At 48.8% G+C, this 24,628-nt stretch overlaps 1 protein-coding gene across 1 annotated transcript in view; it reads right to left on the bottom strand.

Annotated features, from left to right (window-relative positions):
• Nucleotides 1–24,628, bottom strand: part of LOC119432453 (uncharacterized) — a 103,985-nt gene that overhangs the window by 16,366 nt on the left and 62,991 nt on the right. The window contains exons 9-10 of the mRNA XM_037699616.1: nt 23,506–23,610; nt 5,767–5,974 (exon numbers count right to left, since the gene is read on the bottom strand). Coding sequence (XP_037555544.1) covers nt 5,767–5,974; nt 23,506–23,610 — 313 coding nt within the window. The remainder of the gene's footprint in view (nt 1–5,766; nt 5,975–23,505; nt 23,611–24,628) is intronic.

Here is a 24,628-nt window from a genome sequence, read left to right as displayed (position 1 = left end):
AGGCTTCATTCACTGCAACACAACGTCGGAAAGCCAGCTTACAAAGACGAAGCTTACACCGATCCCCTTAAAGTCGGCTTCAGTTTTAAACAAATGCATTGCTAGAAAGACGCTTTTCCAGGGGCAATATAAGTTCTTATATTAAAATGTGAAGGCCCTGGGCCCTTTTTTCATCATTTTATTAGCTGTTTGCTATTGACCCAACGCGCGCGCGTGTTCCAAACGCATTTGGCAGGCGAAGTCCCAATTTGACATGCCGAGGATTCTAGTGCCATCTGGATAGGATTTTCGCAAGTAGGCTACCCGAGTGCTGGCAAGAGAGGTTTGTGTTTTAACTTACTCGTAACAGAATTGTATTTTCTCGTACATTCAAACAACGGTCCTACGCCACCATATCTGTACGTTGTGCTTAAGTTATACTTAACCATTCTTCTGACGGATTTCACTGTGAGAAATTCAATTTATGTTCAGTAACACCTTGCGCCACGCGGAGGGCCTGCGCGGTCGGGGTAGTTGCGGATGATTTTCTCCGCCACGGACGCCGACATCCACGCCGACGCCGGATTTTCTGCGACACGGGGCCCTTAACGGTATCGCGTTAAAGCAGAAACGATATAGCGCTCAGCTTTTTCTCTATCGTCTTGCGAAACGTCATCGGCCAGAGAGACGAGGGGTGAAATGAATGCACCACCGTTCTTGCCGTTTCTTTTAGCATGCCTCCAAGGCTCTTTTGGTTTATCTTATTCTCAGTTGTATGGAATTCAAGGTAAGTGTTTCGCTACGCAATTACATGCCCTATCTTCTCGTGTGATGCCTATTATAATATCAGTTTTAACAGCGAAGCTGTTTAAACCAGCCGTAACTTGTGGTGCGTATCAAGGAAGTACCAAGAAAGAAAATAAACATTCTTGCCGAGGCGGGATTCGAACCCGCGTACCCCCGGTCCCAAAGCGAGCGTCGTAACCACTACGCTATAGAGCCACTTTTTTTTATTTATTTATTGCCGGTCTTCGACATAACACAGTACATACAAATTACCACACACTCAAATAACACAAATGCACGCTGTTGGACAGAAAGAAATTAGAAAAAAAAATAACATAAGTCGTCCGTCCGTATAGGACCAACGTTGTCACGCTAAAATTCCGCCATGACTGTCAGAGGCTCTAGCCTTGACAGCCAATCCGGTACAGCCAATTGCATTTTCTGTTCTTCAATAAACCGATAAATACATTCTTTGAAATAAATCCTCGCGGGCCTCGCGTCAGGATCACAGTGGTACCCCGCCATACGAGTCCGCCATAAACAGTGGAGTGCAATCACCATAATAAAGTCATAAGGAACACCGTCATCATCTTTAATGGACAGGTATCTGATCCCATGGGGGTCCACTGGCAACTCTTTCTTGAGTGTTCGCTTTAACACATCCCAGAAGTAAAGCCCCTCCCAACAGTGCAAGAAAACATGGCCAATGGTTTCGGGCTGCTTGCAGATCAAGCAGTGCGGTCCCCAAGGTACCGTACAACCCCGTTCTTTCATAAAAGTCTTGACGGGGAGCGTTCCGGTGTGAAGCTTAAAGAAAAAGGTTTTTACCCCTGGTGGTACCTGCATGCGTTTCACCCGTTTCAGCACATCCTGTCCTGGCCCTCCACTGTGTATGGCTCTGTATAATGGCACTGGGAAAAGTACATCACATAGATCTCTGTACAGTGTTTTCCTTTTCACTTCACAGCCACGCCTTGCAGAGCATGCATTTATGCGAACCATATGATTGCGTTCGAGCGTCGTCGTCTTCGTCCACAGCTGGCGCGTTCGTAGTACTTCGTAGGCTCGGGCTCGGAGAGGTGAAGATGTTTTGCGCGCTATGAGAGCGAGATAGAGACGCATTCACGGAGCGGGTCTCCTGGACCGCGGTGTCGGTATTGGAACGCGGTGTCGGTGTTGCAAGCTGCGCTATGCAACGCGCAGTGACGGCCGTAAGTCCGGGATGCGCTAAAGAAAATTATCATCATCATGAGTAATAAGATGAAAAGTTCTCGCACACTTCCGGAAAATGCTGGGCTACGATCGCCCAGCTTCGCTGTTTCAAGCGTTGCGCGGCCGAGTGCAAGGTTAAGCGTTTCTTTTTTTTTTTTTTTAGCCACTGTAGCTCTATCACTAAAAGTACGCTAAACCAGTTGGCACTTTCGCGTAAGAATGCGCAATTGCTTTTTAAGCCCAGGTTTACGTTTCCTCACTTTCCGCTTATCAGGCACGAAGGGACAAAGGCATCTCAAAGATTAAGGATCTTGTTTTCCAATGGTAGCCAGAGGTGATCCACACTTACTTGCTCCGCGATGGTCTAAAAAGCTAGAATTAACAAGCGATTTATAGATTTTTTTTCTACGTTTGCTTCGTCATAGTCATACACGCGTCTTTCTGCATAAGTAGTCGTGTTAAAATGACGCACAATCATTTCGCACAATATAGCATCGTGGCCACTGATGCCAGGAATAACCTGCGTAGAAGTCACGAAATTAGATTTGATTCCAAGAACTAAATCCCAAATATAGTTTCCGCGTGTTGGTTGCAGTGCTATTTCCTGCAGGTCATGCAGACCGATTCCATATTTTCTGGCCCGAACTCCCCAAAGTAATGTTAACCTTGATAGGAATTGAGTGAACCGAATACCGGGTAAATTAGCATCACCCCCAATGACCATCAAGACCAATTGCAACAATAGCACTTGTAAGCTGCAACATCCCGCTTACAGAAGATTCAGGTGCTCCATAAATGCTGTATAAATGCTGTATACGCGTTCGAAAGTACTAGTTGACACCAAACATATTCACGTACAGTCGAGTGCAAAATATTAGAGACCACGGGAGCGGCGACTGAACTGCATGGCTGCGCCTCGTGACGGCTGCGCGCCGAAGTTCGAGAGCGCGTACTGCGCACGCGCGTCCTTTCTTATCTGCCAGCCTGCTCGTTCGCTCGCTTCAACCACGCGCGCACCGGAACGCGTGAGAGAGCGCAGGGTGTCACTTCTGCAGTCGCCGTCGAATCGCCCGAGTGATGATGTCGTCATATCGTGACGAAAACACTTCATTTGCACTGGCAGCGCTCGGAGCGCGCCACTCTCTGCACCTTGCTTCTTGACTTCCCGCGGCGCGAAAAACATGCTTCGCGTCACTTTTTCTGAAATCGAGTTTTGTGATAAGGTCAGAAAGCAGCGATGTCTTTTGCGCTCCACTTCCGGAAATTTAAGCATGATGCAATTATTTGTGGTACTCAGTCCAAATATCATGTGCCCAGACACATGCGTGAAACCACCGAATATCGAGCAGCTGGAGAGAAGAGCCAGGGAAGAGAACGGGGAATCAACGCAGAAGGCACGCGGGCAAGTACCGAGTGTCCGATCTGCCGGGTTTCAATGCAATGTAATGCATAGTTTATTCGGAAGAATAAAGAGTCCCGCTCAGCTACGGGGCTGTGAAACGCCAGACACGCTTTGTACCGCAACACGGAATGTGACCCACGCGTCACCCACGCGCTGGTCCTCGCGATCTCCAAATTATGCGAGGCAGTCGCGCCACACTTCGAACGTTTGCAACGCGCCGCATGAGGCAGATTGTCCGCGGCAAAATGAAAACACGTATAGAGATGCGCGCAAATTTCGCATTAGGAATTATCGTAATGGTCGGGGTTTCCTTTTCATTTACTGTTTCTGAGGACAAATCTGGAATGATTGCCCTTTCTCTTCCCTCGCTCTTCTCTCCAGCTGCTCGAGGTTCGGTGGTTTCACGTATGTGTCTGGGCGCATAATATTTGGACTGAGTACCACAAATTATTGCATCATGCTTAAGTTTCAGGATGTGGAGCGCAAAAGACATCGCTGCTTCCTGAACTTATCAAAAAACTCGATTATAGAAAAAGTGACGCAAAGCATATTTCTCGCGTCGCGCAGCATCAAGAAGCAAGGCGCAGAGAGTGGCACGCTCCAAGCGCTGCCAGTGCAAATGAAGTGTTTTCGTCACGATATGACGACATCATCACTCGGGCGATTCGACGGCGACTGCAGAAGTACAGTGGCTAGCAGAAGTGACACCTTGCACTCTCTCACGCGTTCCGATGCGCGCGCGGTTGAAACGAGCGAACGAGCAGGCTGGCAGGTAAGAAAGTACGCGCTTGCGCAGTACGCGCTCTCCAACTTCGGCGCGCAGCCATCAGAAGGCGCAGCCATGCAGTTTAGTCGCCGCTCCCGTGGTCTCTAATATTTTGCACTCGACTGTACATCAGCATCAACGTCAGTTTAGGACTAAAAATGGCAGTATTCACTAGAACTAATTCGCCAACACCATGTACATTCTGATATTTCCTCATTTTCGATCTGTTCTGAAGCCGCCAATACTCCTACACGCGTACTTCGTTGTTGGAGGGGTGTATAACAACACATCGTCACTCCTTCCGTCTTACGTCACCAAAGTTGACAATCTTCTTCACGGCCTTGGTACTCTTGAAGGTCGCAGCCCTCACATCCTTCACGCAGCAACCAATGCCACTATACCTCAGGTACCAGTCCCAGGCGCTCCCGTGTGTCTCATCGAAAGTCTTCCACTAGCTAAGGTCTGGCCCGTACATCAGTGTGCATAAAAACAGTACTTAAAACCACTGAAACTGATGGAAAACTAGACCTGGTACTCATTATCCACAATGAAGCCCTTGATTGTACGGCCAAAACAGGCTGCCGGTGTAGTCGGTGTTGCATTACAAATGCAAAGCAATGCTTTCAGCTTCACTGGCGTCAAGGTCCTTTAGGTAAGCACAATACTCAAAGCACTATCAAAGTCAAAACGTACTCACCAACTGTAGCTGCTCGGCAGACGTAGAAGACAGAATCCTAGGTCGCACCGCCCCCCCCCCCCCCCCCCCGCTCTTTACTTCCAGTCACGTGGGGACACAATAGAAATCTTTTGCTGGCACCGCTTGCACGCTCATCACTCAGTTTTTCACCCCAGAGCAGACACTGCAGAGTGCGTCTTGCAGAATCTGCTACAGCGGCGCCCAGGCTTGTCAGGGCAGGTGACGGAAGAACTACGCTTGCGCGTTGTGCGAACGAAAAATCCATGAAAGAAAAGAGTAATTCTAACAATGGTTATCACAAGTTGAAATCAGCGCTTGCGCAGAAAATTTACCTTATTGTTTACTGAAGGTTTGCTGATACATGCTACTTCAAAGGACTACATCAGTCGAGCCTCGAGAATGAAGTTGTGCATCCAATAACTGCATGATTAAAAGGGGACAGAAATTGCGCTGCTTGAACGTGACTGGCAAGGAAATAATCTTGTGTATCTTTGTTTACTGTGTTGCCTGTGTTCTCTTAACCTACCATTTATACACCTGCCCGCTAGAGCGGTACAACATCTGCCACGGCTTAAAGGTGGGGGGTAGAGCGCGTGAGCTCTGCAATGGCCGTCTCTAAATAGTCCGAGAATCAGGGTTTGGGATTTTTCAATTATTCCCTAATAACCCGCATAGTTCGAAACTTGCCCTCCTAGCCACCGCTTACAACCCCCCCCCCCCCCCCCCTTCCCTCAGTACGCATACATCGTCGATACAGTTGTTTCAGAAAACCCTGAAAATCGCATGCAACCGTTTTTAGAGCGCCCCCCTCCCCCCTTTAGGTGCACTGACATCTCCGCCACAAAACAAACAATGAAGTAGAAGCAGCCAAATTAATGTAGCTACCGATCTTCCTCTGTCTTTATTTGTGAAATTCTTAGGTACCTGTCCACTTTGCTACTTCTTTGTCAAATACGGCCTTATGGCCGCCGCACACTTTTGTCCTCTTACAGTAGTCCTTCGTTTCGATAGCTGCCCACTTCGTCGCCGCCGTTGTTTCCTCACCGTCGCTGGTGCCGTCGCAGTGCACGTCATCGCTCGGAACGAGCCACGACACCAGGGGCCCCTTGGTGAATATTCCACTGGCCGTTGGCTGCAATCCGAAAAGGAGTAATTATTCGTTAAACGCTGCTGATTGATTGATTGATTGATTGATTGATTTATTGATTGATTGATTGATTTAGTGAGTGAGTGAGTGGATTGATTAAGTCGATGTTTTGACGGAAGCCCGTCTGGTCGGGAGGCATCATGAAACGTCTTTTGTTGTATTCTTTCAGTGGCCGGTGTCCTTCCCTTTTTTTTACATTTTTTACCCTTCATGAAGTGTATTGATTGAACCGGATTTAACCACACAACTGCGTAATGTCTAGACAAAGTGCTAGACAATGTACGCAGTGGTAAGTGCGTTTGTTATTTGCGTTTCCAAAGTTATGCATAATTCCGCCTGTTGCCTTGCCATCTGCCTCGGCGGCTTAGACTTGAGGATGTAGTTTCGCCGCAACCGCCAAACACTTAATGGGACAATAATGAAAGCCCGAAATAAGTTTAGACCAAACACGTGGTATCTAACGACTATATTCTCGTTAAGTTCATGGTAATGGGTTGGTTAAAAAAAAAAGGGGGGGGGGGGGGAATGAAGGTCAGAGTTCCTCTGGCCAGAACGCTGATGCGTCACTCTGCCTTCCGGTTTCAAATTATCTTTAACGCGAAAGCCTTAAGTGTCTGTGTTGGCGGTTGACCTTGGCGAAACTGCGCCGTGACGAAAAATTGCCCGCGCCGCAAATCTATATATATATCAATATATCGATAGAAACCACCGTATATCTATAGAAACACGTCCGAAAATGGTCTGAATGACGTGAGAACTCTCCGGGAGGTTCCTGTAAACAAATTAAATTAGTGGCTTTGAAAAGACAACGTGGTGCATTTCCGTCTGGGTGGTAATCGAACGCAGGCCTCCGGGGAGCGAGACGAACACGCTTCCCGGACGCCACAGCTGTTCTAGCTTAGTAGAGGTGGCCCTAGTGCAGTGCGTCATTGCACACCTCGCGTCACAGCCATCTTGCTGACTAATGGTGTGGCCTAGTGCGTCCGTCATTGGGCGCCGCACGTGACGGTGAGGGGGAGCAGGTGGCGCCAGGTCATGAGTGTATAAATTGAGCACGCTGATGACGTTCCGAGATCTACAAACAGTATAATGCTTTCGCATTCACGCACGTAAGCAGTCTTAAGTGTCTGCCGAATTTTAGGCTTAGTAATTGTTGTCGTGCCAGGTGTTGCTGCGCAGAAAAGCGGGCGCGCGCGCGCTCTGCGCATTGACGTCACAGTCGAAGCGGCGGCGGCGGCGGTTGTCGGTGGCGAGCGATGGAGGACCGTGCACTGCTATTGCGGCTCGCGAGGACGGCCGCGCAAGTACGTCACTGCGGAAGAAGCGCGTGCCGCTGCACTAGCACGATGCTGAAGACAGAGGGAACCCGAACTGCGGAAGCGAGAAGCGGAACAATTGAGGATGCGACGAGCGGAAGAAGCCGAACGACAACATCGATTGTATAGACTGCATGTATTACCAAATGTGCAGCACGTTTTGACCTTCTTGTATTACAAGCGTGTAATACCTGGCGAACTTTTTTGCACTTGGACCTTCGTGGAGCTGAGTAAATGCTTTATAACTTGCTAAGCTTAGTCCATTTCTACCGATAACACATGAACGTATATACTTTCCATGCGCAACCATCGGCTACGACGCGCCGGTCCAACCACATTTATTGTCGTCTAAGCGTAGGCGTCCGTGTTCGCTTTTGCGCTGGAAAGATGTTTCGTATTGCGTTTATTGTCCTCGTCTGTTTAGTTTTCGTTTCGCCGGCATGGGCGCGCTGATCCCAGACTCGCGTAGAGTTGCCCGGTGTGGTACTCTTGTCTTGCTTTAGCGCAACCAGTTTGAGTAAGAAGGGAAAAAAGGGGGCAGGTGACAGGGTGAGCGCTAACTTCCAACTAGAAAAAAAAAAGAAACCAGTTCGAAGTTAGCGCTCACCCTGTCACCTGCCCCCTTTTTTCCCGTCTTACTCAAACTGAGTTGCGCTAAAGCAAGACAAGGATCGTCATCATCATCACCCTATATTTTATGTCCACTGCAGGACGAAGGCCTCTCTCTGCGATCTCCAATTACCCCTGTCTTGCGCTAGCGTATTTCAACTTGCGCCTGCAAATTTCCTAACTTCATCATCCCATCTGGCTTTCTGCCAACCTCGACTGCGCTTCCCTTCTCTTGGTATCCATTCTGTAACTCTAATGGTCCACCGGTTATCCCTCCTACGCATTACATGGCCTGCCCAGCTCCATTTCTTCCGCTTAATGTCAACTAGAATATGGGCTTTCCCCTTTTGTCCTCTGATCCACACCGCTCTCGTCCTGTCTCTTAACGTTACGTACGCGTAACATTTTTCGTTCCATCGCTCTTTGTGCGGTGCTTAACTTCTTCTCGAGCTTCTTTGTTAACCTCCAAGTTTCTGCCCCATATGTTGGCACCGGTATAATGCAATGATTGTACCCTTTTCTTTTCAACGACAGTGGTAAGCTCCCAGTCAGGATTTGGCAATGCCTGCCGTATGCACTCCAACCCAATTTTATTCTTCTATAAATTTCTTTCTCGTGATCAGGGTCCCCTGTGAGTAATTGACCCAGAAGACAAGAATACGATGCACCAACTTGCCCAATCTGCAGTACTTCGATGTGGTATGTTCTTTGGGGGCTTCCGTGTGACGAGTGATTAAATTTTCTCAACCCGTTCTGCAGCAGTACGCCTTTCATGTCCCTCTGACGGAGCAAAAGGTGCGCTGAAATTAGATATTCAAGAAGTAATTGGCACCTAGACGGGACATACGGATCCCAGATACGAAGTCGGGGAAATGCAGAGCTGCGTGCAAGCAGTTTAAGCCTTTCATGTCCCTCTGACGGAGCAAAAGGTGCGCTGAAATTAGATATTCAAGAAGTAGTTGGCACCTAGACGGGACGTACGGATCCCAGATACGAAGTCGGGGGAATGCAGAGCTGCGTGCAAGCAGTTTAAGCGTGTTCTTGCCTTCATCTTACGAAAAATATAGTCACTAACTTGGTATATATCGTTTGTGAAGTGAAGTGCGCTTCGAGTACAGCGAGATGATATAATACAAAATGATGCATTAACACGCCCGCACCCCACTGAATGTTACAGGCAAAAAAAGTTAAATAGTGATGGTACGATCAAATAGGCCGTCTCATTAGAGAAACACTTCCTAACAAGTTCTATTTAACAAAGCCTTGCATAGGGCGTCATTTGATAGCGTTTGTTGGTGCTAAAATATAGAAGAACCTTCCAACTGTCATCAAAAGTGACACTGCCGCTTCACAATCCACAAGAACACATTTTCGCTAGAAAATACGTGTCTCTAATTCAAGACTACTAACGGTTTTTATGGCAATACAGATTGTCTTAATTTTCTGACTTGGTCCGTTGTTATAAAAATGCCACATTTTCCTGTTTGTAATTGCATTCCTTGCTTCCTCTATTGTATGACGTCATATGTGATATTACTCAATATAATATAGTTTACTTTTATGTCTTGTTATTATTTTTAACAAATATCCTGTTTCTTTTAGTTTTTTTTTTTCCTTGGCTATAAATTCTTTGCGAGCGCTTTTCTCGTTTTGGGTCCCCCACTACCTTAGTCGGCCGTGGACCTAGAAGATTTTACAAACATATTTTGTACCCCATGAAAGGAATACAATAAAAAACTATTACGTTCATATTCGTGTTTATAATAAAAGTGCAGTCTCTATTATGTAGAACATAATGAGACCGTTTCCTTAGTCCGCGTACAAGGAGACATTGCTTTCAGCGTCAAGCAGTGATATTTCAACGAAAAATTCGTTTTGCGCAATTTTAACATGGCAGCAGGTTATGTGAAACAAGTTAAAAAGCGATAATGACCCTAATCTGCCTCGGAGTCTCAGAAGGACATAGGACAGTGTTTTATTTTTTCTCACTCTCTTGGTGAGGCTTACGCAGCGGCAACGTTCGAAAAGCGAAGTTGTCGAATCTAACCGAGTACAAATTTTCAAAAAGTACTATGTTTGAGCAAGTATAGAATTGAGTGCCGTTCCCTTTTCTTACTTCTGGAAGTCGCGAATACGAAACGTGCAAAGAATGTCATAAGAAGATTCTCATTTACTTTCTCGAATATACGCCTTTCAGTTTAAGAGTTCATTCTACGGAGGACCTTGGAAATGAGCAAAAGCTCCAAATGTCGGCGCAGATCCTGGTTGAGTTGCACTGCATATACGCACTATGAATTTTTTTTTTTATCGCATGCGTCTTAACATACACGCATGTCCGTACCGTAAGCCCAAAATGTTCGACCATAGCCGGGTATTCATGAAGTGAGTTGTCAAGTTATGGAAGCAAGCACTTGGATTCGAAAACAAAAAAAAAAGTTCGATTCACACTTTAAACCAAGTACAGGGGCCGTATTCTGAAACGTTCCCCTAGGCGAAATTTCTTTTTTCGCTTTCAGGCGTGCGCTGATTGGCTGTTTTAGCAAAATTGGATGAACTGATTGGGTGGTTGAGCCCGACGTCATTCAATTTTGCTCAACCAGCCAATCAGCGCGCACGCCTGAAAGCGAAAAAAAGAAATTTCGCCTAGGGAAACGTTTCAGAATACGGCCCCTGGAACACCCCCTACTACACATATATAAGAAATTGCGTGTTCCATGTAGGGGAATAAGTGATTTGCCCTAGTATATAATATTAAAGAACCAATTGCTTCAAACTGTAGTTACACTCGGCGGCAAGATATTTTACGAATTCCTATTTAACCGAGAAAGTCGGACTTAGAAGCCACGTATCCCTACAATACACGAAGATGGCTTTCCGTCCTGGGACTTGCCAATGCCTTTCCCCGCGAACACCGCAATGCATGACATCTTCAAATAAGCCACGCGCCAACGCCCAAGAAACTGAGTTGGAGATATAAAAACTAGATTAAAACATCTCTTATCGGTAAATAAATGTTTGTTTAGCCCGGGTATGTGGAGAAGGAGCACACCGACAAAGCGCTCATCACCTCGCTACACTGTAAAATGATTTACACGCTTAAAAGTGAACAATGGTATGGATCTGTCTATAATTCACACCCTTACACCAAAAACGGGTGTCAGAATGTGAGTTACAGACACATATACATCATTATTCGCTCTTAATGGTACAAATTATTTCACAGTGTCCCATTAGGCGGCGCTACACGCGTTTTTATATTTGTCAGAACACACCGTGATCGCGAAGACCTCTCCTGGATGAATGGTAGGAGCGCTTTCTTTGAAATGGGGTTGTGACTGGCGACAAAAAGTTCCAATTTCTATGGTAATATGTCAAATATCCTAGGCGGCCCCAATGGTCTCGGAAGTGCACCACTCCCTCCCTGTGGACCGCCGTGACAGGAGCTGTACATGGACCAGAGGGCAAGGAAATGTTTTTCGACGGAGATACGTGACGCATTGTCAACACAATCCGCAGCGGAAAAACCTATTATTCGCTCTAAGATGAGCCAGTGGAGTGAAAGCGAAGTAGAGCATGCTCAGTCTATGGTAAATTTGGTATATTACGTTTCATGATTGTATGTATCACCTTCAATTTTGCGCCACCCATCCACCAACACTGGGTTTTAATTCGTTATTACGAGAAGGCCAACATTCGGCGGGTGCCATCTGACATACACCGTTTTGCAGTATCAGACATACGATGCGAAAGAAATTGTTGAGCCTACGGTGTTCCGGCGCATGCGGGCCCACGACTGGCCTCTGTTTCACATTATGCAATGTTATCACCTAACCTTCCCAGTATCTAGTGGGAACGCGGAACGGACGTTCGCTAAGTTCCGTGTCGTGTGCAAGAAGGAGCGTGCCACAGATGCGTATGCAAATATTGGAAAGTGCGGTTCTGTACGCTGTAAAAAAATGTCACAGTTTCGGCCTAAGGGCGAAGCAATGAATGCGTTAGCAACACAGCAATGTCATACGAAATAAGGTGAGCGGCTTTGGTAGCAATATGAATTGTAGTAAACATGAGCTGATTAAGTAAGCAGGTGTGCTGCGGCGTAAGTGGACCGACATGAAGAGAGACTCGATGACCACGAGAAGGCGCGTGTGAAACGGTGGTGTTGATGAGAAGCGCTTCCCGTTGGCAGCGCGTGCGAAGGGACACACCTGTAGCGCTGCACTGCCGATCCGGGCAGCATTGCATGTGTAGCGTGCGTTGGAAAGTGTGGCCCGACTATTACTAACTGAATGAACAAGCGTGGTGTGAGCGCGCACAAACAAACATGAATAGATCACACTGAATGACTGCAGACAACGACTGTCAAAACGCTGGCAGCAAGAGCATACGCCGCAGCGGCAGCGGGCGAAGGTACGCGTGGTCTATCGCTTCAACAGAAACTGAGCGGCGAATGCACAGTGCATAAAGCTCAGAGCCGTGTGGAGATAAGAGACGGTGCGGTCGAGCGACGAGCGCGGTTGTCGGCAGAGTAGAAGTGCGCCCCCCCCCCCCCGCTCCCTCGGGCGCTGGCTTCCCGCTTCCTTGCTTGCGCGTAGGAGAGATAAGAGACTGTGCGGGCAAGCGACGAGCGCGGTTGTTGGCAGAGTAGAAGTGCCCCCCCCCCGCTCCCTCCGGCGCTGGCTTTCCGCTTCCTTGCTTGCGCGTGGGAGATTGAGTGCGTTCGCTCTACGCGATAGCGCGCGTCCCCGCACGCTCCCGCTCGGGCATACGGCGTGCGGCGAAGATTTTATCTATACGGAACCTCACGGCGACGGCGACGCCAACGGTAGAAATCCGGTTGAAGTGTCCATATAATTGCTATCGCAATAAAAGTTCGGGGTAGCTTGCACTAGTGGCGCAAGGCTAAAGACACAGCGGAGGTCATCGGTTGCTAGCTGGTCCTGGCTATACGAAGTGATGCTAAGTTATACGAAGTAATGCTAAGTGATGCAAAGTTGATGTGCTAAGTCGTTTTGCAGCGGTGTCTTCGGTTAACCCTGCTGGGTCCAATCGGCGTCGATGCTGGCACTCTCGCTTAGCAGCGCGCCGCGATTCTTGGTAAGCGGCTTCTTCCTCGGCAGTGCGAACCTTTCTTGGTCACCCCATGACTACGTCTGGCACGCCGCTGTCGTCCACCTGCTTTCATACGGAACGAAGGACCGCACGCACAGTTGGCTGTGACGTCACGTCTGACTCGCGGCGCATGCGCAGTAGTGCGCAGCTGGTGGCGATGTCGTAGGGGAAGGGGGGCGAAAGCTATTCACAGTGTACGGGTGGCGAGCGCAGACACGCGCGCCGGGATGACGTCACGGCGCATGCGCAGTAGCGCACAGCTGGCGGGAGCTCCGTGGAGCCGTGTCTGCGTCTGGCGAAGCGAGCGCGCACCTGCGCCGGCGGTTACTAGGCAACGCGAAGTGACGTGTTCGCTCCGCGGAGTTTTTTTTTTTCTGTTTACGACAGACAGATTACGCTTGGCATAAACACCTCCGCTGTTAAAAGGTGACAGTAACAAAACGACACCAGAGTGTGCATTGATCAAGGATCGTTAAGCTACATAGAAGTCAAAAAACAGAGGTGAAGCGAAAACATTTCAGTAAACATCAAAGAAAGCTTCGCTTATCACCAACTCGTACACATGCATAGGACACCCCAATTCTTTCCACCAGATTTTGGGGATGGATATCTCGGAAGTCGCGCGAGTCCTATAAATTTTTTTTGAAAACTCATTGAAAGTCACTGCTGCTGCCATACGGCTTCCGTCAAGTCTTCTAACTGAAAAAATTAGGGCTGATTGATTTGCGAACCAGCTCCAGCTTACTGCGGAAGCTGCGGCCGCTGGGTGCCATATGAACAGTAAAAGCATACACAAAAAATTTACTCACCATCCCGGCCCTGTCAAAGTGAATGTCCGGCGAAGCTGCTGAAAACCGCCACTACAACTACGGGGGTATGTAATCCTTTATTGCTTCAGAGTAATGGTAATTTAGAGTAATGGAAGTAATGGTAAATTTGGCAGCACGCCGCCGCTGGTAGTATTGCCGTTTAGTTTCTCTTTGCCGCTTCTGGTATTCACACTGCCCCTCGAGAGTCGGAACTATTCGTTTCCTACCCATACCATGTTTTTTCAGGTGCTGAAAAAATAATGAAATCAGTGGCTAGGCTGGTTCTTTGATATACGAAAGGCTAGTGACGTCCTTGCCACGCAGCAGCCTTCCGTCCCCGCGGCAGCTTGCACAACAGTAATCTTTACTGCAAAACGTATGCGGGGAGCGCTATACGTGTTTCGCATTGTTAGCAGCAGCGCCTTATCATCAATGATGTGGTTTAAATGACATGGTTTGATGTGGTTTTGTCCTGGTTCTTTCCTGAAACGCATGCTGTGCTGTAGGTTGTATGCGCGATACTAAAGAATTTCTGCACTTTTCGCTTCAATCTCTGAAGCTTTTGTTGTTTTTTTTTTTTTTTTTTGAACGCGATAGCGTTAAGGGCCCCGTATCGCAGAAAATGGTGGCGGAGAAAATCATCCCGAACCACCCCGACCACGCAGGCCCTCCGCATGACGCAGAGGCGTTAGTGAACTAAATGAATTTCTCAAAGTAATATACATCAGAAAGATCGTAAAATATGACTTAACCACAACCTACAGGCATGATAGCGTCGGATTGTAATTTGAATATACAAGAAAACAAAGTTCTCTTAAAAGTAAACTCAAACCTCTTTTCCAGCGTTTCTACCATTCATACAGCGGCACGATCGGGCAGGATGACTCACTACTTCAAGTGTACCAGAAAGCTGGAAGAACGCCAACATTACACTCATTCATAGAATTGGAGATGTTAAATAATTGAAGAATTATAGACCCATTAGCTTGCTTTCAGTACTGTATAAAATATTCACCAAGATAACTTCCAATGGAATCACGGCAACACTTGGCTTCAGCCAACCAAGAAACAGGCTGGCTTCAGGAAGGGATATTCTACGATGGATCATATCCATGTCATCAATAAGGTACTAGAGAAATCTGCGGAGTACAATAAGCCTCTCTATATGGCTTTCATAGATTATGAAAAGGCATTTGATCCAGTAGAGATACCAGCAGTGATAGAGGCATTGCGTAATCAAGGAGTACAGGAGGCATACGTGAATATCTTAGCAAACCTACAAGGATTCCACAGCTACCTTGGTTCCCCACAAGAAAAGTAGAAAGTTACATATCAAGAAAGGGGTCAGGCAAGGAGACACAATCTCTCCAATGCTATTCACTGCATGCTAAGAAGGAGTATTCAAGCTGTTTGACTGGAAGGCTTAGGAGTGAGGATCAACGGCGAATATCTCAGCAACCTTCGGTTTGCAGCTGACATTGTCCTGTTCAGCAACAATGGAGACGAATTACAACAAATGATTGAGGACCTTGATCGAGAAAGTGTAAGAATTGGGTTGAAGATGAATATGCAGAAAACAAAAATAATGTTCAATAGCCTGGCAAGGGAAGAAGAAATCCGGATCGCGAGTCAGCCTCTAGAGTCTGCAAAGGAGTACGTTTATCTAGGTCAGCTACTCACAGGGGACCCTGGTCATGAGAAGGAAATTTACAGAAGAATAAAATTGGGTTGGAGTGCATACGGCAGGCATTGCCAAATCCTGACCGGCAGCTTACCACTGTCGTTGAAAAGAAAAGTGTACAATCATTGCATTCTACCATTGCTAACATATGGGGTAGAAACTTGGAGGTCAACAAAGAAGCTCGAGAACAAGTTAAGGACCGCACAAAAAGCGATGGAACGAAAAATGTTAGGCCTAACGTTAAGAAACAGGAAGAGAGCGGTGTGGATCAGAAAACAAACGGGGATAGCCGACATCTAGGTGACATTAGGCGGCAGAAATGGAGCTGGGCAGGCCATGTAATGCGTAGGATGGATAGCCGGTGGACCATTAGAGTTACAGAATGGATACCAAGAGAAGGGAAGCACAGTCGAGGACGGCAGAAAAGTAGGTGGGATGATGAAGTTTGGAAATTTGCAGGCGCAATCTGGAATAAGCTAGCGCAAGCCAGGGTAATTGGAGATCACAGGGAGAGGCCTTCATCCTGCAGCGGACATAAATAGGCTGCTGATAATGATGATGATGACCTGCAGGAACTCCATCCAGATGGCGCTCGCCTCCTCGGCAACGTACAACGGCAGCGGCGCGCAGAGGTGAAGGTGGAGAAAAAAGAAAGCTGCAGTTACCGGGAAGCCTGACAAGCATCCAGGGATCTTTGAATACTATGGCGTTCCACTCTTAAAGGCGAAGCTTAAGCGTACAAGTTTCTTTCTCTCTCTCTCTCTCTATCTCTGCCCCCCCCCCTCCCCCTGTGAGGACGACGCAGCGATAATTCCCGACCAACAAGAGGCTAACAGATTCGCTGTAAAAGGTCGTAAGTAAATGGAATTTACCCACCGCGGTGGCTTAGCGGCTATGGTGTTCCGCTGCTAAGCACGAGGTCCCGGGATGAAATCTCGGCCACGGCGACCGCATTTCGATTGGGGCGAATGCAAATACGCCCGTGTCCCGCGCATTGGGGGCACGTTAAAGTTCCCCTGGTGAACACAATTAAACCGGCGTCCACCACTACGGCGTGCCTCGTAATGAAATCGTGGTTTTGGCACGTGAAATTCCGGAATCCAATTATGTGCAATTGAAATATTAATTACGATAGCTATGGTATTGCAAATGGAAGATGACTACTACACATCTGTCTAGATCATGGGAGTGGTGCCTTTCCGATGCCTGTAGCCTTTCTGATACCTGAAGTAAGCTGGAACGACATAATTGCTTCTGAGGATGGCCCGCAATGGTTGCTTAGTGGCTATGATTTTGGGCTGCTGAGCTTGAGGTCGCGGGATTGAATCCCGGCAACGGCGGCCCCATTTCGATGTGAACGAAATGCGAAAACACCCGTGCACTTAGATTTAGGTGCAGGTTAAAGAATCTCTGGTGGTCGAAATAATTCCAAAGTACCCCGCTACGGCGTGCCTCCTAACCAGATCGTGGTTTTGTCACGTAAAGCCCCATGATTTAAGTTTTATTTTCTGAGGAGGCGCTTCCGGGAAGACAGGATTCGCCATTTTCTGTCATATCCATGGATTTTGCTCTAAAGCACCTGCATCACTGCCCCGGATCTTATAAAGGTGGGGGCAACAACCGGCAGTGCCTCGTTGTCTGTGTCAGAGAAAAATATTTATATTGCCCGTGCCTGATGCGCCGTGTTACATTACGCGCCCGTTGGGTAGAAAATCAACTAATTTTGCGTCTCTCACAAAGCCACTCGCTCCTAGCTTCCCCTTTGCGTGAACCAGCGGACACGTGCTTCCACGTGCCAATGTAGGGCTACGTTTACATGAACCTAACGGGAGTGCGACGAGTCAGAAATCGGTCTAACCGAGCTTGGCGTCGCCGTGTTTACATGAATTCACTTCTGACTAGTCTGGACAATGAAGGAAAGTAGCGTCGAGCCGAGACGTATTCGAACGGGGCTTGCGGTTCCCGCAGCTCTATTTGATGGGTCTTATCGTTAAGAAAAGGTTGCGCTGCACAGTGCTTGCCTTTATCGGGTACTGATAACATTCTCACTGAGGGCGCATAAATCGCGACGTCACTGTGGTTCCGCGCAAATCTTCCGCTAGCTGGCGCGACCCGTCCGCGTTTACATGCACACTGGAAACGGGTCGTGCTAAGTCAACATCTACGCAATGCAGTCGGGATGACGCAGCACGACTTGGCGCTCGTTCAGCCCGACCGGCTAGCTTTTACGTGGACACCATAGGTTGATGCGTCCCATACCCCGCAAGTAACGCCGTTCGGGCCAGCCAAGCGGCCGCGAATACACAGCTTCGCTGTGGTCACCCCCTCTCCCCAGCGCGAGCCCTCTCATTGGTAGCCTCCTCGCCCAGCGCGCCTCTCCTCCTCTGCTGGTCACGTGACCTGCACTCTCCCGGCGAAGCTCTCATCCTCTCCTGGTCCAGTTACCTCTCTGGTTGTGCTCCTGCGTGACGGCGGCCGTGTTCGACGGCGCACGCTCGACTAAGTACAGCTCCGCTGGTAATATTTATCGATAGGGGCACGTGGATGGATGGATGGATGAGGCTGAACCCTTTAAACCGGGCGGTGGCATACGCCACCTAGCCATGACTATTAACATATTTTGTACTTTGTGGTGGGTGAAATTTCAACCCTGCCTTGATTTTATCCACCAATCAGATAACCTCTGGTTATTTCTACCCGCTTAAAGTCTATTTTGCCTTCACTGTCCCTAAACCCCAATGCTTTGAAAAAAATGTCACAGTTTCGCCCTAAGGGCGAAGCAATGAATGCGATAGCAACACAGCAATGTCATACGATGTAAGGTGAGCGGCTTTGGTAGCAATATGAATTGTAGTAAACATGAGCTGATTAAGTAAGCAGGTGTGCTGCGGCGTAAGTAGACCGACATGAAGAGAGACTCGATGACCACGAGAAGGCGCGTGTGAAACGGTGGTGTTGATGAGAAGCGCTTCCCGTGGGCAGCGCGCGTGCGAAGGGACACACCTGTAGCGCTGCACTGCCGATCCGGGCAGCATTACATGTGTAGCGTGCGTTGGAAAATGTGGCCCGACTATTACTAACTGAATGAACAAGCGTGGTGTGAGCGCGCACAAACAAACATGAATAGATCACACTGAATGACTGCAGACAACGACTGTCAAAACGCTGGCAGCAAGCAGCGGGCGAAGGTACGTGCGGTCTATCGCTTCAACGGAAACTGAGTGCATAAAGGTCAGAGCCGTGTGGAGATAAGAGACGTTGCGGCGAGCGACGAGCGCGGTTGCTGGCAGAGGAAAAGTGCGCCCCCCCCCCCCCTCCCTCCGGCGCTGGCTGCCCGCTTCCTTGCTTGCGCGTGGGAGAGATAAGAGACCGTGCGGTCGAGCGACGAGCGCGGTTGTTGGCACAGTAGAAGTGCCCCCCCCCCCCCCCGCTCCCTCCGGCGCTCGCTTCCCGCTTCGTTTCTTGCGCGTGGGAGATTGAGTGCTCCGTGATAGCGCGCGTCCCCGCACGCTTCCGCTCGGGCATACGGCGCGCGGTGAAGATTTTATCTATACGGAACCTCACGGCGACGGCGACGCCGACGGCAGAAATCCGGTTGAAGTGTCCATATAATTGCTATCGCAATAAAAATCAGCCCCGTTGCTTTGCACTGTAGGGTTAAGCCCTTTACAGAAAAGTATGAGGTGTTCAGCCGTTTCCTCTTCTCCACACGCACAGCACAACGTGTCTATACCTTGGTACTTGACTCGGTACATCTTAGTCCGCAATACTCCCGCCCTGGCTTCAAACAACAAAGAGCTTCCCCTAGAATTATCGTAGATATTTTCTTTCGCAATTTCTTGCTTGAAAGTTCGGTATGTTCCCAGTGCTGATTTCGTCTGCATCCCTGTTTTCCACAGACCCCTCTCTGTTTCCTTAACCTTTTTCTTAACCGCTGTTTCCTGGTTTGCACCCCTCCTGCAGTCCAAATATTTGATTGACAGTTTTCTGGTCAGCTTCCTCCATTTTGTATCAACATTCCTCATGTACAAATAACTGAAAACTCTCCTTGCCCACCGCTTTTCTGCCATTTCTCTCCATCGCTCCTCAAATTCTATCTTGCTGCTGGCTTCCCTGCCCTCGAATGACGTCCATCCCATGTCACCCTGTACCCCCTGATTTGGTGTATTTCCGTGTGCTCCCAGAGCCAGTCTACCTACCCGTCGCTGCTTAGTTTCCAACCTTGCTCGAACCTCTGATCTCATGCACAGGACCGCATTGCCGAAAGTCAAACTAGGGACCATCACCCCTTTCCAAATCCCTCTCACCACTTCGTACCTATTGTAATTCCACAGTGCCCTATTTTTCATCACAGCTGCATTTCTGCTACCTTTAGCCGTCACATATTTTTCATGTTCCGTTAGGTACTCAGCCCCATTGTTTATCCACACTCCAAGATATTTGTACTTATCCACCACCTCCAGCGTAACCTCCTGTATCCTATGCTCGCTGCCCTGATTATCATTAAAAGTCATGACTGCCGATTTTTCTTTACTAAACTTCAAACCTAAGCTATCTCCCTCTTTACCACAGATGTCCATTAATCTCTGCAAGGCTTCCTTGCTGTCAGCCATAAGTACAATGTCATCCGCATGCATCAGTCCTGGTAATGACTGTTTAATCCATTCTCCTTGCTTGAAATAGGAAAGGTTGAAGCCAAGTCCGCTCCTCTCTCATTTTGTCTCTAATCCTTGTAAATACAGCATGAACAACAGAGGTGACAGAGGGCACCCCTGCCTAAGCCCCTGCTGTATCTCTATAGGCCCAGATACCTTGTTTTCCCATTTTATAAGCACCTTGTTACTTTTATAGATATCTTTTAAACACACTGTACACGTGGCGCATTGTGCACACTGTCCACAGCGGAAAAACCGTTAAGCTTGCGGACGCGCGCACGCTCGCGTCTGTGCGCCTTGTGCCTGCCGCGCCTAGCGAGGAATGGCGGTTTGCATCCACAAATACGCGTGACAGCGCGCGCTCACTGGCCTCACACCTGGCCTCACTCGTTGACGCCTTGACAGACGCCATTTCGTACTTCGTTGTTGACAGTGTTTCAAAATGCTTCGATATCTATAAACGTAATTGTTATATTTTTAGAGCTGTTAAAACAGCACAAAAAGTGAAAAAAAAATGTTACAGTGGCTTAGCTCGGCTATGCCAGGATATACGTAGCGTTAGCAAAGGTTCAGCTGATTATTCTTAGCTTTCCTGGTTGTCTAGATTGTCAAGGATTAGCTTGATTGTCATGCTTACTGCTGCTCCAATGACACACACAAACGCAAGTCAGAAGCGCAACGGCTCCAGCGCAGTGTCAGACGGCGACTGCACAGCGAGCGCGCGCCGGCGCCGGTGCGTCTACCACGGCTACGACGTCACTCCTCTGGAATGCGCAGACCGGCGGCGGTGAGTCGCGCGCGGCGGCGGCGGAGTGCGCGAGAGGTGCCGGCTCCAGTGCGCAAGCCGTGTGACATCACTGATCATTGCGCATGCGCAGCACGGCTCTTGATGTGCCGCGCGAAACGGTCTTGGCTAGGCCAGTGTAGCTAACGCTACAAAAGAAGCACTTTCTTGCATGGTATAAAACTGGTTTACTGAGAGTTGAATGTACCGCGCCGCGGCTGCATAACCAGGCTACACTGTAGCCAGGCGCGCCGACGCGAGGCTGCCCAAGCGCGCCATATCAGAGAGGAGCTGATCGCCGAGATCGCGCCGCGTTTCGACGCGTACGAGCCGTGCCGCACCGTCCGCGCATGCGTGGGCGCGCAGACGCGAGCTTGCGCACGTCCGCAAGCGTACGTGTGGTCTGGGCTTTAGACAAATACAAAGCTCTCGCGCGACGCGATATGCGTCTCAAAGAGCGAATTCGCGTTGCGCGAATAACGCGATGGTCAGCGTAAGAAAACGCGTGATAGAACTAACGAAAGATAATCGTTTTTAAATAATGGAAAGATCCATAGACATTAGCTCGGTTTATTAAAAGAAAGAAGCCCTTGAAGGCTTTTTTTTTTTTTGCAGTGAGGATATTTAGGTATAGCATTTGTTGCTTCCTTGCGACGTTCTGTAGAGAACAGTCCCGGCAACTGGCCAGTTAGCAGCGATAGTATAAATAGCTGTACGTAGATCGTAGATTCTGACTCGAAATATGTATACTGTGCTGTTTTATTGCGATAGCAATTATATGGACACTCCAAAGCAGATTTATGCCGTCGGCGTCGTCGTCACCGTCGCCGTCGCCGTGAGGTTCCGTATGACGTCAATGGAGATGAAATCGTCGCCGCGCGCCGAACGCTGTATGTGCGAGTCAAAGGGCGCAAGGGACGCGCGCTTTCACGGGGAGTGAACGCACGGCGAGCAAACGCGCGTTCTGCGCCGTGCTCCCTGAAGGGCTGCAGAAGTAGGCGTCTATTTCCTCCTTTACAATCACCATATATGTAGAGCAAACGCGCCTTCTTCCGACTCGCGAAAGGCCTTGGGAGGGGGGGCAGGGGGAGGGAAGGGAGGCGACGTTTAGCTGCGGCACCAAGTGGGTATTTATATCAGAGGCTCCGGCAACAGTCACCAATGTGCGCTGAGCCGTGCTCCCTCAAGGGCTGCAGAAGATAGCGCCAACCTTTCCCTTTCCCTCAAGAACCACTTATCATCATCAGTCACCAACGCCGCATGCATTTTGTGCGAACGTGGGCAAAACGCCGACGGCGTCGACAACATTTCTGCGTGTTGCCGGTGCTGCTGCATGTCGAAGTTTATACAGCTGATAAAGCTACTATCATTACTCCGTATAGCTCTCTACAAATTTACTATCGCAATTGATGCTTCGCCTTTCAGGTGAAACTGCGACCACTTTTTTAGCCATGTCGGCCGATGACGTATTTCCTGCAAAATGGATATCTGCGGGAGACCTCAACGAACCTCTGTGGTAAAAAAACAAACAAACACGTGGTATATAAGCGAAAGATATACACCGCTAAAATAGCAACAGAAATCAAGAACAATCCCGCTTACTAAATTTTGTTGCGATAGCAATTATATGGACACCCCAAGCGCATTTTTGCCGTCGCCGTCGCCGTCGCCGTCGTAGTGATGTTCCGTATAAAGTCCGACGGCTTCAAAATCGTCACCGCGCGACGTGCGTTGTGTGTTCGAGTGAAAGCTTGCGAGGGTGAGCCGGCAACGGCAGCTTTTAATCTCGCGCACGCGAGAGAGGAAGGAAGCCGGAAGCGAACGGTCTTCGTTCACGCGCGAGGCACGGGGAGGAGACGACGGAGACGGGAGGGGGGTGGGGAGGGTGCGTTCTGCTTACGCGGCTGCTGCTCACGGAGCTATCTTGAAAGCGATCTGCGATGTAGCCGAAGTGTGCGCCCGCGGGGGCCTCATCTTCAAAGCGATCTGCGATGGGCCAAAATGCATTCGCCGAGTGCCGGCAGCGTCGTATGCGCGCTTTAAGCTCGCGTTGAAGCGAGAGCCAGCGCGAAGGTCAATTTGCTCGCTGCCGCTGGCGCGCTTTGTCACTCCAGCGTTTTGACGAGCTCCCGCAGTCATCGAGCGAGATGTGTTCATGTTTACCTGTGCGCGCGTGACAGCGTGCTTGTTAGTGAGTTAATATTTACAACTTTTTACGGCCGATAACACTACTAACCTTATTTCGTATAGCTGTCTACTAATTTGCTATCGCAATCGATGCTTCGCCTTTCGGGCGAAACTGCGACATTTTTTTATCAATCTGTCAAAAATGTGCCCTAAAATATATTTCTGTCAAATTTGCTAAAAGGTTCGTCCTTACATACAAGCGCATATTTGCCACCATGCATGTCGGGCAAGATTTCAAGAAACTTAAGCGCGGTGGTAGAAAATGGTTTTGATTTGCCCAAAAAGTGCAAAGCAACGTGTTCCTATATCTCTCCCTCAATTTCCTTGGTTTTGGCCGTATTTCGTGGGAAGGCACCAATGACAAACCTGAATGTCGGGACCCTTGTCTGGGCTCGAGGGCAGTGCTGGAAGGATTCTATTCTCAGACCGGACGCAGAACGAGACGTTGCGTTCAGAGATGCAGCCCAAAACCTGCGAAAGAAATGCGGTGTTTACAGCTTTTACATAGTATAAAAAAATTGTTCACAGGTGTATGCTATCCGACTACTGATACATCAAATACGGCGAAATTAGGCGAGTTACCACCCCCTTCGGACCCTTTGGTTCGAATGCGGCCCCAACTGCTGCTGCGTTCAAACCAAAGCACGTTTAGGCACGTTAGGCTGTTTCTGCGTTCGTGCGTGCTTAAACGCTCCAACTATGCGGATCCCGATCTCTGTTCATGGTGTGTCACGAAGTTCAAAAATAATTCACAAAAATTAAGGCGTTTCACGTGCCAAAACCACGATATGGTTATGAAGTAGGCCGTATTGGGGGAATCCGGATTAGTTTTGACCACACGGGGTTCTTTAACTTCCACCAATGGACGGTACACCATCGTAATTGCATTTCGCCCTCGTCGAAATGCGCCCTGCGGCCGGGATTTGAACCCGCGCTCTCGGTATTGGCAGCGTAACGCCACAACACCACGGTGGGTCAGGAATTTCAATAGGCTGTAGTGGTGCTGCCGAAGCACTGACGTTTTTGTCGGCCGACTGCCAGAATGTACAGTGATACACCAAACTTTCAACTTGCTTCTTGAGTCTTGGCCACCAGTACTTCTTTCGGAGACATTGCTCCGTCTGTAAAATGTGTGATTCGTGAGCGGTTCTACAAGCTAATGTGCCAGGTTTGCGGGTTGAACGATGCATTCTGCGGAGCGTAAGCAACCCTTCAGTTCACAACCCTACAGTCGACTCTTCTCGAACTTCGTAGTGTGAAATCAGGTCAGTCAACAACATGCTTCGCGCTGGCCACGATGCGTGAACGTACTTCAGAACTTTCCGAACCGTACTGCTTTCAGCACTTGCAAATATTGAAGTCATTCAGATGCGATGACGACGTCACCAAGGCCGCGCGTTCCTCTTCTAACTGCAGTTGACCGTCCGTGTCCGGTGCAGGTCACCGAGACAAGGCATCTGCTACCTTGTTTTCGGAGCTTCGGTGGTAT

The sequence above is a fragment of the Dermacentor silvarum genome, chromosome 11, assembly GCF_013339745.2.
Source record: "Dermacentor silvarum isolate Dsil-2018 chromosome 11, BIME_Dsil_1.4, whole genome shotgun sequence".
Lineage (NCBI taxonomy): Eukaryota > Metazoa > Arthropoda > Arachnida > Ixodida > Ixodidae > Dermacentor > Dermacentor silvarum.
The sequence above is the reverse complement of the archived record's forward strand: the minus strand, read 5'-3'. Positions and strand labels throughout refer to the sequence as shown.